Source organism: Pseudochaenichthys georgianus, chromosome 1 (assembly GCF_902827115.2).
Source record: "Pseudochaenichthys georgianus chromosome 1, fPseGeo1.2, whole genome shotgun sequence".
Classification (NCBI taxonomy): domain Eukaryota; kingdom Metazoa; phylum Chordata; class Actinopteri; order Perciformes; family Channichthyidae; genus Pseudochaenichthys; species Pseudochaenichthys georgianus.
The window spans coordinates 34,689,070-34,706,592 of NC_047503.1; the positions used below are offsets into that span (position 1 = coordinate 34,689,070).

Consider the following 17,523-nt stretch of genomic DNA (forward strand, 5'->3'; position numbering starts at 1 on the left):
AACTGAATTGTGGGTAGCAGAGCGAGGCGTCTCAGGCGACCCAGGCGACCAGAAGTTGAACATTGTTCAACTTCTGGTCGCCTGGACGCCGGAGTAGCCAGCGCCAGCCAATCAAATCCCGTTTCCCAAAATCTGACAGCTGAAGCGCCAGCCAATCAAACCGCGTCTAAGCTGGGAGAGATATCCCGCCGTTCATTTCTATATTTCAAAAAAAGTCGGAGGAGAAACTAACTATCACCGTAGCAATCACCCGGTTTTGTATGACCAGACCCTCTTCACCTACCGGGACACAAACCGGAGGAACCAGGCATGGAGGGAGGTGGCAGAGGCAGTGGGGGGAACTGGTAGGTTTTCGCCTGTTTGGGGAGTTTATATATATATTGCTCGCATAAAATCCCCGGGGGTTTTTGCTTTGTATGTCGGGGGCGGGAGATTCATGTGATTGGTTGTTGGTCGTGTTGCTTGAATAAAATCCCCAAGCTCCAGACACGCCCAGCTCCAAGCTATTTTTGGAGCTGTAGTGTGGACGCTGTAGAGTGAAAGCGTGTGTCACACGCCAGATGCGTGAGAGTTGGCAACCCTGTTGAACCGTTGAACCCATACAGTCTATGGTTGAACCACAACGCTCATAATACCCATGGATGTATAACAATCAATCAATCAATCAATCAATCAATCAATCAATCAATGTTTATTTATATAGCCCAATATCACAAATGTTACATTTGTCTCAGTGGTCTTCACAGTGTGTACAGAATATCAGTATGACAATACGACACCCTCTGTCCAGACCTCACATCGTACAAGGAAAAACTTCCGAAGAAAACCCAGTTTAAAGGGGAAAATGGGAGAAACCTCAGGGAGAGCAACAGAGGAGGGATCCCTCTCCCAGGACGGACAGACGTGCAATAGATGCCGTGTGTAAATTGAAAAGATAATACATTTGCAACATAGGTAGTCCAAATGTTTGGAAATGCATGTGTGTATAATAGGAAGATGAATCCACAAGGATATCCATCCAGGACCGATGATCCAGGACCACAGCCACGACTCGCGATCCAGGGCTCGCGATCCAGGACACAGGACCGCAGGATCATCCATGACTCCGGATCCCGGCATATATAACAAGAACCATATTACCCCTCCTGTACCCGGGCCCGGTGACACGATGGAATTAAGAGAGCTCAGACCCTCACTTATATAGAGGTCGGAACATGTCATAAGTATAAATGGATGCAAGCATAAATAAATGTAGGAATAAAAACATCAATAAAAACATCAATAAATACAGGAATACATATCTTCCAGTGTTTTCAGGGAGCTTTAGTGTGTGTGTGCTGTGGCTCAGCTGGAAAGCAGTTGACTCATGACCGCAGGGTCCCTGGTTCAACGACTGAACAATACGTATTTTGTTGTTGTTTATAAAAGCTACAGCTAAATGAGACAATGTAGTTAATAAATGTATTCTTTGATATGGTTTAGCCTTTCTCAGGCTACAACAAGTTTATGAAAATTATTAAGGAATACAAATCCCTCTTTGCAATGTATACCAGCCTCCTTAGGCTTTTCAATCACAATCATTAAACTGGAATAAATACAATATTGTTAACATGAAAATATGATTTAATGTTCGTTGTTTAGAGTTATTCTAAGGCTTTACTCATTGGGGACTCGGTATGAGATGAGCACACTGTTGAGATGTCCAATCTGCCTGTTTTACACACTTTGACCAACAGGGGGTTTGTGTTCAAATGAAGCCCATGATGAAGCCTCATGAGATGAACCCTTTTGCGAACCAATTGGCTCGAAAGCTTCATAAGGCTTCATCTCGCCATCACTACCATCTAGTGTTTCTATATATCTATGGGTGCGACCATAAACAAATATGTATACACCTAAATATGTGATGTCATCCACTGAGGAAAGTGTGCTTCCATTTTGACATAAACCGAAGCTTCGTCTCTGACGGAAGTTCAACCTCTTGCCTTCATGTGTACTCTTTGGAATAACCCTCTATGCATCCGGTTCCGACCTGCGCCATTTTGATGAAACAGCGAGGGTAGAAGCAGTTTGGAACATAGAAATGGATTTTATGGATTTAAACTGAAGATTCATCCGGATACACAACTTTCAACTTTTCGTGATGGATCATAACCGCGCACTGAAGAGGAACCCTTGCATCATGATTGCCTAACTGGTGGATTTGTTAGATTATTCGATAGCTAATTTGGGCAACATTGTTAGCATAGCAACGTTAGCTTTTGTTAGGCATGTTACATGTTGTGGTACCGTTAGCTAATCTCGAGGTGTAGCATGTTAGCCTTGTCATTAGCTAACTAGCTAACTTCGCTTTTCAACGGTAGATTTCGATTTCAGAATACTCTCTTCAAGGTCTCACGTCGATAACGTAACATTTGTGGACTCGTTGCGGAAGCTTTTGTGGACTTTTTTTGTGGAGCTCGGTGGGATTTGTCTTGACTTGACAAATAAGAACTGTTTCAACAAGGCAAAAAACACTTAAGGACTGATGCTCTGGAAACCCCAGGCCCGCTGTTAGCTACACCAGCGTCCTGTAGCGCGGCGGCCCGGGCTTTCCACCAAAGACAATTCACGGCGGACCTGGCCCCATTCACACCCTGTTATAGATTCACGTTGTGCTGCATGGACGCTCTTGGATTTGGTGGCACTTGTTATGTTTGATCGGACTCTAAAGAACTGAACAGGCACACGGGGCCGCTCAATGGCACTCTGGCCTCACATCTCAATTATTTTTCTTTTGCAATAACAAAGACTCTTTCGTAATTTGCGAGCTGAACCCTCCCCCCCCCCATTTTACTACTTTATTTGTCTGCAGTGTTTCAGCGAATATAAAGAAGGTTTATCAATTAAAGTCACCAGTTTAGCTGTGTTCAGTGTTGACGCTGTTTTATTTTATCATACCAGGCCTGTGTTTTTTTTCTTGTGCTTGATTGACTTAAGTGCTTAGATCTGTTAAAATGTCGTGTGTTCACTATAAGTTTTCTTCCAAACTGGACTACAACACAGTCACTTTCGATGGACTGCATATCACTCTCAACGAGCTTAAAAAGCAGATTATGGGCCGAGAGCGCCTCAAGGCCACAGACTGCGACCTGCAGATCACCAATGCGCAGACTCGAGAAGGTATGTTATCAGCTGACACATTACAACACTTGGCACGAAAATGTCATCCAGTATTTTTGGAATTTACGGTATAAGAAACATTTACATTTTAGGACATTTACATTTTAGGACCGTAGTATTGTGATACACCAGCTAAGGGCAATCATAACAAACGTATTCGATTACATCACACCAAACAAAAATAACCAAAACAATGATTGAATCGATGAACGTCTATGATTCTTCTTTTCTAAATTAGTATTAATAATGATGAAGAAAGTTGCAAACACATTTTTTGTCAATCTATAGTTTTAACTCTTAATTGCATATATTAAATTAATGTATACATCAATTATAATACCCATAATATTATGGCTATCAACTTCCTAATTCATACAAAAAAACAGGTTTGTATCCATTTCTATGATCTTATTGTAATGCAATATGTTACCACTTAAAGTTAAATTGTGAGATGATTCAAGCCATTGTAAACGCCCTAAACTCTTCTAATATGATAACATAACTTATGTATTGCTTTAGCAGTATATGTTAAGACACTAATGAACATAACTTATTTACTTCATCTGTTTTGATGTTTGGACTGAAGTTACTAAACTTTTTATTGTGCCGAACAATGTTCTATGTTTTCTTATAATTTGTGTCATGTTTTGCAGAATACACAGATGATGAAATCCACATCCCGAAGCACTCGTCCGTGATCGTTCGCCGTACTCCGCTTGGTGGAGTAAAACCTGCTGGCAGGACGTTCATTGTGTAAGTGTACATACGACTATTACTCGAGTCACGATTGAGCAGTATGGTTGCTTATAATTTGAAGTCATGAACAGATTTGTTCGATTTCCTGATTCATTTTAAAGCAGCGATACAAGGTGTTCTATTAACTAATTATAGCTGTATGTCCTGTAGTCAGTCACAGGTTGCCTTTTGAGTCAACAACTGATGTTTTTATTCGTTTTGTTTCTGCAGAGATCGTTCTGACACAGCTGTGGTGGGATCTTCTAGACCCGTATGTAAAACAAACCCCAATTCAACACTCTCTCCTCTCACCTCTCTCTCCCCCCTTTTTCTTGCTTTAGTCACCTTTCTTGAGAACATTCTGTCAGCAATGATTAAGTTGTGTGTATCCTCTGTTCACTGTGTGTTGGCTACATTTGTGTTGAGATCTCAACCTCTATGTGTTATTTGATGTCTTTGTGGGAGGGTTTCTTGGAGTCAACACAGCTAAAAAAATAGTTTGTTGTTTCTCTAAAAACCCTGGGTTGTTGTTTTGAAGTAAGCAGATTAAAGTTTACAATTACTGGAAGAGATGAGGTTAAGATGAGAAACAACAGACTAGCCACCATTGTTTTTCTTATGCTCTGAACCTAACGATTGTTGAACTGTTGACAATTTTTTAACTGACTGAAGAAATCATTTAATCTGTTAATGACTGTATTTCATAATGAAATGGTTTTGTAGCCTGCTTCAGGCTAGACACATGTATTTTAAAGGGGTTTGTAAAGGGAAAATATCATATTTTTGTATTGATAATTGTCATTTTATTTTCTGTGAAAATATTTAATCCTTATGTGGTTAAGAACCCAATGAAGTACAGTGTGGCTGGGATTGATTGATTGTAATTAACTTTGATTACAAGACTAAAGTTGTGTGGGTCGAAAAGACTCGCCAGTGGTTTTTGTTTTGAACGCTCATCCTGCTAAACTTTAATACCTAAATCTGTTGTTCAGTAACATTTGCCAATGTCAATTGTTTTGTCCTGTACAATTTCACCGTTAAGATGTTCTATTCTGCATTGAATATGGACTGCACATAACCCTTAGAGGCACACATATTTCATCCTGATGAGTTCAATGCTTTGAATTAATTCAGATAACTAAGTGTCTGTTTTTACAAAGAACCAGGTATGGGTTAAAAGCTAGTTTTGATACGTGAGATGCTGTGCCTTAGCCACTGGCGTATAATGTTGTGCCATTATCACAAAGTACTTTGACACATCATCAGTAAATATCTTGTCAATCTCTGGAGGCTTTCCAAGGTTGCTGCAGTGAGAAGTATACTGGTGTAGTGTGTCCTGTAAGCTGTAAGCTGCAGAACCTGTCAATAAAGTTCTTCAGTGGTTCCGTGTCAGAACCGCGTGCACCAGATCCCTGTGTGTTCCCTCCACAGCATTCTGCAATACCCAGTCTTTCCTCTGAGCCCTGCATATCATGATGGACAACCCATCCCGTCTACTTTTATTTACTTGTTTGCAAGTATGAGGCAGAGCAGCCATTTTGTTTATTGATACAAAATTAAGTTTTATTTTGTCCATGCGTGAGACTTAATTCTCATCGCTCATTGACTCCTGACCTGTATTTGAAACATCCCTTCAGTTGGATTTTAGCCTTCACTCTGTAGTGGTTTAATGGGTTATTTAAGGGTAACTTCTGAAGGAACACTTGACTTGTAAATGTCTTCTTCTTCCAGACCTTTCGTTTAAAAGAAGCATTTCTACATTTGTGTCTCGTCAGCTCGAAATATTTGACACTTAACAGAGTCTGCCGCTCTCATTAAACATCTTGGCACCAATCCCCGCATGCTCATTAAGTTACAGAGGAAGTCTTGAGCTGGTTTTAATGAAATCTCTTACAACTATGACAAGTCGGTGCAAAAAGTTAAATCGCTGTGTGCCGGTTAAGGGAAAAGGCATGCTAAGATTAAATGTCAAGTTTTCCTTTGAGAAAATTGCCCTCTACTTCTGCATCAGAAGAAGCTTTACTGTCTCAAACGGAGGGATGTGACAGTACTTTATATTTAGAATATGCTGATTTGGCTCAAACCGTGAAGACACTTTGAAGTGATGAAGAAGCGGTTCGACATAATAACCATAGTTATAACTTAAAGACTCAGCAGGTCTATCATTTCAATTTTTCAGGATAGTAAATTGCAAGAGTGAGATCGCTGTCATACTTTTATATTGCCTGGTAAACATTTTCTAAAAGTCAGTTTGCATAAAGGACAAACTGTTAATTGTTAAAAGTCTGTTTTTTTGTAGACCCTTATATTTTGGTTAATATCCAAACTATTTTAATATTTTAATTTAAAAGTGGCTGTGAATAAACCAAACCCTCAATGAGACTTTCACAAGATCAGTTTTATTTAAATTGTCTTTGAATGGATTATGACTCGATGCTTTCAGTAGAGGGGAAAAGCCATATATATTTTTTTTTAATGCTCACTCGTATACCTGCATTATCTCAACGAGTACTCAACAAAGACTTAGATGGACGCTCTAAGGGACTGGACACAGATGTGGTGGGGAACTATCTGGGCTCTTCCAGTGTTTATATATTGTATATGATGTTATAACCTTTAATATCTGTACTCTGATTCTCCTGCAGACTGATTCTTCTCCGTCTATGTCACTTGCCCAACTCGCCAAGGTACTGTTCTTGTACATGCTGGCTGTAATTCTTGAACAAGTTTTGTAGTGAGTACATGTTTCCTCTTATCTTGTGAGGTCGACAACCTCCTTTTATCTTTTGCTTTCCCATTTGGTATTTTAGACGGCTAACCTGGTTGACGCTAATGCATCAGAGGACGACAAGATTAAAGCCATGATGTCTCAGTCCAATCATGAATATGACCCAATACAGTTAGTACACACATTGTGTTCTTGTACTTGATTAAAGTCACCATTTCTGTGTTTTTCTTTGAAGCTCATAGCAGTGTACTAAACATTCTGAAGCTGTATCTAGTTTTTAATAAATGTATTGAACTTGTCTCTATAGTTACTCCAAGAAGGCAGTTGGACCTCCGCCTGCTCACTATACCTGCTTTCGTTGTGGAAAGGCTGGCCACTATATTCGACAATGCCCCTTGCTCCTGGTAATTATTGATTATTCATAGTATATAGGGTTAATCTCTACTTTGTGACAGTTGGATGATTGGATGATCATTTTGATTTTTAGATCCAGGATAAGAGCGTGGAGGGTCCTAAGCCAGTAAGGATCAGTAAAGGCATTCCTCAGAGCTTCATGGTGAAAGCAGAGCCAGGCACTAAGGGAGCCATGTTAACCAGCACTGGAGAATACGCCATACCTGCAATAGATGCGTATGTCAGCCCACAAATACACACTGTATAATATACTTTTAAAGCACGTTGAGTGGAGTCACATGTGTCTTTTCCCATTTTGTAGTTGCTTCAATAAAAACATGTTAATTACTGTTTTTGTGTTTTTGCTAGTGACATGTTGACCTCAAAACTCAAAAACACATTTCTGTTGATACAGGGAGGCATACGCACAAGGAAAGAAGGAGCGGCCTCCGTTTGTTCCGCACGACCAGTCATCATCTGAGGACGACACAGACCCAATCCCCGACGAACTGCTGTGTCCGATCTGCAACGACCTCATGACGGATGCCGTAGTGATACCCTGCTGTGGAAACAGTTACTGTGATGATTGTGAGTCCTTACTCATAACGGGCATTAATAATACAGAATTAAAGTATATATTTGATTGTCTGTTTTAAGGTCCCGCTACATAATCATATGCCCGCACTGTGTGGACGTTTAAGGGAAAGTGGAAGTAATACTCATTTAATCGACAGTAGCCCATAGAGTCCGCAGCACAGCGACATGTCATTGTGTCGTTTTTTTAACTCATTTTAATGCAAGTGTATTTGGAATTATTTTACAATCAATGTCTGGGAATTTTTAAATCTCCTTGAAAGTCTAATTATGCTCTAATTGTCTAATTGTAGGGAACATATTTTCTCAAAAATGGCACCCTATCATAAATGTGAAAAGAATGTGTAAACAAGATTTGTATTTGTTGTTTATATTTTTATTTCTAATAAAGAACTGTTTGGTTTCAGGTATCAGAACAACCTTATTGGACTCCGAGGAGCACATCTGCTTCACATGCAAACAGTCCGACGTTTCACCGGATAATCTTATCGCCAACAAGTTTCTTAGACAGGTACCCCCCCCCCCCTGAAAATGCAAGCGTTTGGCTGTGTGCATTTCAATTGAACTAATAGCAAAACTAGAAAAACTGTATACTTTTAACAATATGTATAATCTGTTTTCTTCATGCAGGCTGTCAATAACTTTAAGAATGAGACGGGATACACCAAACAATTGCGCAAGCAGGTCCAAAATTCAGCCCCGCCTCCACCGCGCCTCCAGCTGCTCCGGCAGTCCAGGCAGCAGGACCCACTGATGGCTCACATCCCTCAGCCCCCTCCTCCTACGATCACCCCCCCCACTGCCCCCCCAGTAAGGGTCCCGTCTCCCGCAGCTGCTCCTTCACCTGCTGCTCCTGCTCCTGCATCTCCTTCTGCTCCTACCCCTCCTCATGCTGACTCTGTTGAAGAACTGTTGAAGGAGGTTGATTCTCCAGCCCCCGAACCTGTTGTTGACCACCACTCTCCTATGCACTCCACCAGCCACAGCGAACCACCCCCACGCGGGTAAGTTTACCTCTTTGATTAAATTATTTCACCTACGCCAACCTACTCAAAAGGTTGACTTTTTGAAGTGTATAATAATTGTAACTTATCATAATGTGTCTGTTATGTTTTAGTGAGGTGGATCCTGAAACTTATGTGAGACCAGACTCATCAGGACCCTCTGAAAGTGGACCACCGGTGAGTCTGCCTTGAACACCTGAATGAATCCTGTCACTGCCTTTAAACGCATTCGCTGCAACACGAGATTCAACATGTGCAGATTATTTACCATCATATTATAAACATAAAAAAAGTATATGTGTTATTGTAAGATTACCAGCAAACATTGAATTTAAGAGCTGATGACTAATGATTATCTCGCAAAAGAAATGAAGCATTACTTGCATTTGCATCCATGATTGTGAGGATTGGTAACTTCCCATGGTGGTAACAACATTTCTCTCTCTTCTTTTCCCCAGCAGAACTACCGTTTACCTGTAATGGGCCACCCGCCACCTTTAAGGCCACCTCCTCATCCTCCTCATCCTCCTCCTCACCCTCCTCATCTTCCCGGTAAGAACATCAATTTAGGCCATATAAGGAGATGAAGTAACCTTGAAATCAACATTTTTACCTGGAAATAACACATTCTTGTCACTTCTTTATCAGGTCACCAGTCCCGGCCACACCACCAATCTCACAGGGGGGGAGGAAGGCCCTGGGAGAGGTAAGACCCCATAGATCTGATCTGTTTCAAGTATGTTTTGTAATATGTCGGCCTCACAATGATTTGTGTCCATCTCTTTGTGCCAGGTTTAACAGAGGCAGACCGGAGCACCCCCCCCCTTACCTCCAGACAGGCCCACCCCCTGCACCTATTCCTCCAATGTACCCAGCACCCTCCATGTACCCTCCCCCACCACAGTCCTACCCACCTCCGTACTCCTCTGGCCCTGGCCTTCTCCCTCCTGTCATGGGTTACCCACCCCAGCCTGTGTATGTCCCCGGACCACCACGGTTGAACCCCCCCTGGGTTCCCCCTGGTGTCCAGCCCCCTCTCATGCCACTGCCCCCCATGCCTCAGCCCCCCCTCTCAAAAGAAGATTTCTACAGACAGCGACACCACAGACAAGACAAGTAAGTGGTTTCTTTTTCATGTTGGGTCCTCAAACTTGTTATGTCACTTCTAAAAACTACAAAGCTCTTACATTTTGATTTATGTTTATAGCACACATTTAGAATTCTGTATTTTCTTCAGATTCTTTTTATGTTATGTACCAATACCCAAAGCAAATGTCTTATGTGAAGACCTACTTGACATTTACCTTTTTCTGTGTTCATTTCACATAAACAATTTGCATTCAGAAAGAATATTACACTCACTCGGGGTTGGAATCTTGAATTAGTAATTGCAGATTTTCAACAAGTGTTTTTGTCTTTGTATCCTCAGTGTCACATCCAAACTAGATGAATTTACTAAAGACTTCCACAAAGAGCTTATGAAGTACAGAAATGCACCAAAGAGAAGAAAACCATCTTATTCAAGGTAACTTCATCAAGCGAGCATATCACAAATTGTTTATAGCTCCTATAACTCATCCCAGATGAATATTCCTTAAAGCCATTTGTTACAATGTGTTCCTGATCTCCTTTCTGTCTCCCCTTGTGTTCTTCTGGTTTCTTAACTTTCTTTTTAGATCCCGGTCCTACAGTCGCTCTCCGTTCAGCCGCTCTCCTTACTCTCGCTCCAGATCAAGATCCAGGTCCTACTCTTATTCCGCGAGTCGATCCCGCTCACGCTCCCATGGCCGGTCCTATCCCCGCTCCCCTTATTCAAGACGTAATGGACGTAGTTATGGACGCTCACGTTCAAGGTCCCGCTCTCGCTCAAGGTCTTATGGATATCGGCGCTCTGGCTCCCCACGGTCCCCTCCCCCTTTCCGCCCAGGAGGCTGGGAGGGAGCAGAAGGAGCCGGACCCGGTCCCGGTCCCGTACCCTACAGGTCACGCACTCGCTCCCCTGGCCCTGGTCCTGGTCCTGGTCCTGGCCCTGCTGGTTTCCGTCCCCGCAGCCCTGGAGGACGAAAGCCGCCCCCCCGGGAGCTCCCACCGTATGAAATGAAGGGTCCGAGTCCTGGTGGCAATGACCGCTGGGAAAAAGAAAGGTATCGACAGTGGGAGAAGGAATATGCAGAGTGGTACAACAAGTACTACAAAGGCTATGACAACCAACATCCCTCAATGCACCACAAAGGTCGTGGCAGCAGAGACAGGGAGAAGGACAGAATGTCCCCATTAAATAGAGACTACTCCCCCCAAGGGAGAGGAAGAAGAGGGCGTGAAGAGAGAGGTGCTCCCCCTCATCATCCTCAGTCTTCCTCCTCCTCAGCCGCCAAGTCCAGTTCCAAACTCTTAAAGACAAAGAAAGTAAAGAAGAAGAGGACTGGGGACGAATCGGAGTCATCCCATCAGTCAGTGGACAGAGGGGACGCTACTCCTGTCAGAGACGAACCAATGGACGATGTGCCTTCACTCCTTAAATCTCCTCCTTCTTCCTCAAAGGCTTCAGCCGCATCCTCTAAAGCTCCATCCTCTAAAGGCGCAGCCAGCAAACCCTCAACCAAGTCAACATCGAAGACTCAGTCCGATAAGACGAAGAAAGACAAGGCTCTGAAGGTCAAAGCTAAAGTCAAGATGGAGGGCGTGAGGGTTAAGACGGAGAAGGTGAAGAAAAAGACTGTGGAGGCAGTTGTTACCAAAAAGAAAGACTCTTCCTCCTCTTCCTCTTCCTCCGCCACTAAGCCGCTAAAGACCGTTAAACCTAAACAAGAAGATACCCCAAACCCAACTACCCCTAAAAAGGAAAAGAGTAAAAGCTCAGCAGTGAGGCCCCCCCTGCTAAAGACCCCTCCACTGTCCTCTCTACACCATCCCTCTCTTCACGACGGGCTTCGCCAGGGCCACGACATCCACGGGAGAAGGGATCTCCCCCAGGGCGGTGGTCTCCTCCCCCTCCCTCACCAACACGGACTCCCTCTCCTCCTCCACCGCCCTCCCTCCCCTGACAGTCGGAGGAGAATGGGTGAGGAGGGCCGCTCTATTCTCGGACCACCTCCTGGAAAGCTGAGGAGAATTGATGGGCTTGGGGGTGGAGTTGATATCATGTCCCATTCCCACATGTCTCACCAGCCCCCCATGTCTCACCAGCCCCCCCTCCACCGACTCTCCCACTCAGACAGACCTGGTCTTCTTCCCATACCAGGGAGCCGCGAGATGGGCCGGGGAGAAGCAGAGCGAGGGTCCATCCGACCGCTCATGGACCTTCAGGTGGGTTTGTCAGAAACACCAGGGTACAAAGATTTGTTTTAAAATTGTTTTATTATAATACAATCTTTTCTCTTCGCTTGTTAAGTTTGTTACAACTCTAATTCTACATTTAAAGTGTATTTTTTTTTTTCATTAGTTACATAATAATGTATAAAATGGAACAAAACTAAAACATTTAAATAAGAAAAATCACATTGTCCAGCGCTACGTCCCTCAAAGTTCCAATTTCCCTTCTACTCCGTAACCCAAAATGTAAACTGCTCTCATTAATCGACTTATAATTCTCTTGTAACATTTTTGTATGTGTTTTCATCCACATCCAGGTGAAGCCCCTGACCCAGAGGAGGATCAAGTTGAACAGAGATCTGGGGAGAAAAGGCAGCACTGAGACCCCACCCTCAGACAGAGCCCCGTCGGGTCCCGAGAAGACGCCCTCCACCTCGGACCGATCAGCTGCGGCTAACGTGTCCGAAGGAGACCGAGCCAGCAGTGCAGCAGAAGGTGCCGGACGGAAGGAGCGGTCTGCATCTGCTGAGAGGGGGGTCTCCAGAGAGAGACCAGGAAGTGCTGGAGACAGACCTCAGGGATCGGACAGGGAGCAGAGCAGAACCTCGGGACAGGACAGAGAGCGAGACAGAGGGTCTGACAGAGACAGAGAGAGAGGCACTGCGTCTGAGAGGGACAGAGAGAGAGGCACGCCGTCCGACAGAGACCGAGAGAGAGACAGGGGATCACAGAAGATCGCAGTCACGGTGGAGAGAGACCCTGAAGCTGAGAGGTCGGTGAGGACGGAGCGAAAGAACTCCGGTTCAGGAGGGCGGTCTGTCTCTCTGGATAAAATGACCATCGCAGAGAAGTCGTCCACCTCCAGGAGCTCCACAGAGCCTCAGGAGAAGCCGAGCACATCCTCCAAGGAGAAAGGCGAAGGGTCAGAACGATCGGCTAAATCTCACAGGTTTGTACTTGTGCTACTCTGCTACTCATCAAACCACTATTCATACCATTAACGAAAGGAAACATGATCCAGTGGCTCTTTAAACACAGCTGTTAATGTGTCATTTTATCTCATTTCCCAGGAGTGTGTCGAAGGACAGAGCTGAGAGGAGTGTCCCTGTAGGAGAGAAGCCAGCTGCTGCTGCTGCTGCTCCTCCTCCTCCTCCTCACAGAGAAGGTCATCTTTGTTCTTAAAGAGAGGATCACTTTAGTTTTATATCTATTTATGCATTTATTGAACCTGTGCTTCCTCCCATTTTCTCTTGCAGCAGTTAAAGACAGTGAGGTGCCAGTTGCTAAAAGCAAACCGAAGATCAGCAGGAAGGTCCTGACCAGCTCCACAAAGTGAGTCTGATTTTTCTCTGTTAAAGGTGGGGTAGGTAAGTTTGAGAAACCGGCTCGAGATACACTTTGTTATATTCCATGGAGTGCTCTTAACATCCCGATAGCAATGAATATCTGAAGTGCTTTGACAAAAAATCCATAAAAACATGTCATCAGTGGAACCGTAGCGCTGTAAAAAGCACGACCAATCATTTTAGCCGGCTAAAGTAACTGGATGGCCTGTGTGCGTTCGTGTGTGTTGGAGGAGGGGCTCTGTAAGGAAGTGGCACATTTTCTCCGGTCGTGTATTTTCAAATTCTAGCGCACTCGAGCTGGTTTCTCAAACTTACATACCCCACGTTTTAATCAGGAACAATTTCATTTTTTTTATAGGTTTCATAATTTGTTGTTGTATAATTCCTTAGTGTTTTGTTGTTCATTGTCATTGGTTCAACCTATAAATCAAATTTCCTTGGACATTTTTACAAAGGTTATTTGAAATTGTCGATAGTTTATTTTGTTATCAGGGATGGGTACTATCGTGTTTTACTTTATGGATACTTGGTATCAATCCTCTCCAAGTCTATAATGTAAAATTAAATTTCTCAATATGTTGAGCCATTTATTTTAAGAAGTTTCCATCTTCAAATAAAAAGCAATGGAGCTGGGAAAATAAACTGGCATCTTTGACGATCGATAACATTCCAAAGATTGACTGGTTCCATTTTCTCAGTTATGGCCAATTGCTGCTTTTCAAATATCTTGAAGATGGCAGCCAATTATTTAATTATAAAACAATATATTTTCCTTGCCGCCTCAGGAAAAAGTGTTTTGATTACACAGCGTTGTTGATGTGTGTAAAGAGTGAGCCAGATAGTGATGACACTTGAGTCTGCGTCTGTTTGGGGGTCAAGACTTCTTCCCAGGCGCATGTAGCCCCCCGGGAGGCTAGCGGCCAGACTCTACATTAGCTGCTATTAGCTCAAACTGCCAAAGCTCCGACCAAACCGTCAGCGGCCGTGTTGATTTATCTGTAAAGTAGGCGGCATGTTTTCACAAGAAAGAAGAATGCATGGAATACAAAAGGTTGATTTGGTTTAGTTTGTAAACCGTCGATCGTAAATCCGACATTCTTGTACCAATGAAATGCTACATTTGTGAAAGACCCTTTTTAAACATTGGCTGTTTTTCCCTCAACACCAGGTCAACTCAAGAAACAAAGCGAGAGTCAGACAAAGATCAGAAGAGTGCCTCCTCCAAACCTGCAGAGCAGCCTCCCTCCAGCCCTGTGGGCGCCCGCAGCCCGAGCCTCAGCCCGGCAGCGAGCCCCGCCAGGGAGGAGCCGGTCATCCAGCCCCCCCCTCGCTCCAAGTGGGAGAGAGAAGAGGACGAAGAAGGCCAGGAAAACGGACTTACTGCGCCCAAGGAGCCCTCACCAGCACCACAGAAGAGCCGAGGCAGGGAGGGGCAGAGCGAAGCACCCAAACCCGTCAGGGGGGAGGGGCCGGATGCAACCAGGGAGGAGAGGAGAGGAGTCGCAAGGGAAGAGAAGAAGGCGAGGGCACCCAGGGAAGAGGGTAAAGGTGTGCGGACGACACAGACAAATTCTGACAAACCAACCAAAATCAAACTTGGGAGGGAGGAGGGGAGAGGGGGGAGAGAGGAAGGCAGAGCTGCAAAGAGAGATGAGGGGCGAGGAGTGACAGGGAAGGAGGAGAGGGCTGCAGAAGGCAGAGGGGGAGGGGGACCAGAGCCCAGGAGACAGCGCCTGTGCTCGGACCTCGGTCGGGAGACAGACGAGGCCGCCTTTGTGCCCGACTACAGCGAAGGAGAGGGGTCAGAGGCGGAGAGAGGGAGGAGCGGCAGCGTCTCCAACAGCCAACCCTCCACCCCCACCCCCACCCCTAGCAACCACAGCGGCACGGCAACATCCACCACCGGGGACAAGAAGAAGAAGAAACACAAGAAACATAAGAAACACAAGAAGCACAAGAAGCACAGCGTCCAGGAGAAAGAAGGAGAGCAGAAGGAGCACAAGCACAAACACAAGAAAAAGAAACACAAAAAGAGCAAGGACAAAGATGTGGAGGAGGAAGACGAGGAGAAGATGGAGAAAGCAGAGGAAGTGGCTTCTTGCTAACAGGGGCTAGGCTAATACTGCCGCCCACATTCTGTGACCTTCCTTGTTACCGAGGAGATAATGATGCATCTAGAAATATCCGCTAACACTGGCTTGCTGCTCCTCGTGCCACTCTGAAGGAAACGGGTGAAACACGTCTTCGTCCCTGACGCCGGCTGTCTTTCACTTCATGTGATAACGGCAGCGTTATGATCCCTTCCTTTAATGTTCAACGTCAGCCTCTTCTTTGTGACTTTGGGTCAAAACTCTGGAGTGAAACTGAGCTGCACGATTGTGATCAAACTAGCGCCCTCCAGAAAGGACTTAATGGAGATCACACAGCAATGAATAGGAATAACAAACACTGTACTCAGGGATGTGATTGCTTCTCTGCAGACGAGGAATCGCTCGGTCTCCGCCTCTGATGAATTTGTAAATAGAGATGAACTATTGCTTCTCATAATAATCATTTCTGTGCTGTTCAAGGTTAACTTACTGAATGACTTCATTGTAATGAGGCCCGTTGTAAGCTCTTTGTTTAGGGACTGTACTTTGGTTTTGTCTTTTTTAAGTTCAAAATCGTTTATGCTTTTCATGACTGCTAACCATTTTCAGGCCTTATCTCATTTTCAGGCAGCCGTTGGTTTCAATCATTGTAGTAGTTTTTTTTTTGGTACTTAACAGATGTAAAAGGGAGGCAACAAAGCATTCTTGCAAGGTTAACATTTCTTACCAAACTTAATAAGAAAGAAATCCAGTAATTCTTTGGAAATGGTTAGCATTTATTTGTTATTGATGTGCGAAAGCCGGCAGAATCGCCGGTATGGTCCTTTTAAAGTGAAAACAAACCGTTCTGTGGCCATGCTACAGTGGATTGTTTGGATCTAGGATGTGTTTATTAATAATGTCAAATCGGTCGGCATGTTTTTGTTCCAAAGGTGCAGTAGCTGTACATTATTCGTCTGAGTGAGTGAATGTGTCGGTGTGAAAGTGAAATGTGACAGAAGTGAGGCGAAGTGGAGGACCGGTGTTCCTACAGACGAGTTGTTACTTTTCTTTTTTTATTAAAATGTTTTGACCTCAAGAAAATGTGTCTGTGGTATTTTATCAATCATTGAACCCCTTTCGTGTGATGACCACACAGATGGAGGTTACTTGTTCTTTGTTGTCCGACCACAACGTTTGAACTATTAGGAACACCAACTGAATATTTTAGGTGTTTAAAAAAAAAAGAAGGTTTCGGTTAGAATGATAAGGTACAAGGAGGTTTTATCAATTTCTTATTAAAAAGTGCAAAAACCACAATAATATAAATGAATTCAGTAAAAAAACGTATAAAGCTAACCATGTGCTTAAACGTAAACATTGCACAGTACAGTATAGTGCTGTTGGTGTCAATGAATGAATAATGTGGAATTACTCTTACCGAAATAAATAACAAACATTTTAAATGGACAACATTTTATATAGCGGATGGCGTTGAGATCAGACCCACTTTACAAGGTCTCTAAATACAGTAGATATAACACAAGTAAACGGGTTACCGTATACATCCACGAGTCATACAACAAACGGCCACAGCAGTTCAATCGGGACAAGCATTGCACTGATCTATTTAAAATGTAATATCTATTTACTTGGGTTCATTAAGAAGTCAAATATTCAAAAGAAGGCTTCTAGAAACTCCATGAAATAATAAAATAGTTTTTATATGTTTAACTTTTCTCTTGATTTCCCATGCAGTTTAAGCCCCACGGACATACCGACCAGTCCTTATTGTCAGACCAAGTCTTACATTTATATTGCATCTCTGGAGCCTTAGTTTCAACACCAAAAATAAACATAAGAAACAAAGACACACAAATACTGAAAACCCCCAACAACACATACAATCACTGTTTATTCAAGACCCTTCAATGGCTCATATCTATTTTAAGATTGATTGGTGCACAAAGAGTGCTTCAGTCTAACTCTGTTAAATTGAAGAACCATGTTTCTCTGATTTGACGATGTGATGTTGTATTCACTGTTCAGGACACGGTTGGGGTCAGTGGAAATGTCTTATCCAGCCTTTATAAATGCTATTATGTAAGGCTGATTCATGGAGTTTCTTAATATAGGCAATACAAAGACGTACTGCAGCACATGGATATCAGATATATTTG

The 17,523-nt window shown here is 43.6% G+C and overlaps 2 protein-coding genes across 2 annotated transcripts; both read left to right on the forward strand.

Moving 5' to 3' along the window:
* Positions 1-77: 77 nt before the first annotated feature.
* Positions 78-16,041, forward strand: LOC117447833 (E3 ubiquitin-protein ligase RBBP6-like). The gene is made up of 18 exons (XM_071203374.1): positions 78-344; positions 6,543-6,584; positions 6,708-6,796; positions 6,933-7,029; positions 7,113-7,255; positions 7,434-7,606; positions 8,020-8,123; positions 8,243-8,616; positions 8,730-8,793; positions 9,075-9,168; positions 9,265-9,322; positions 9,409-9,732; positions 10,046-10,141; positions 10,293-11,922; positions 12,246-12,877; positions 12,999-13,093; positions 13,185-13,260; positions 14,443-16,041. The coding sequence occupies exons 1-18, from the start codon at positions 261-263 to the stop codon at positions 15,377-15,379; spliced, it is 5,112 nt and encodes a 1,703-aa protein (XP_071059475.1). The 5' UTR covers positions 78-260; the 3' UTR covers positions 15,380-16,041.
* LOC139432837 (E3 ubiquitin-protein ligase RBBP6-like) lies at positions 1,976-5,306 on the forward strand. Its single transcript, XM_034084775.2, has 3 exons — positions 1,976-3,162; positions 3,816-3,915; positions 4,129-5,306. Exons 1-3 carry the CDS (start codon positions 2,997-2,999, stop codon positions 4,346-4,348), a joined length of 486 nt encoding a protein of 161 aa, XP_033940666.1. The 5' UTR covers positions 1,976-2,996; the 3' UTR covers positions 4,349-5,306.
* Positions 16,042-17,523: the final 1,482 nt, after the last annotated feature.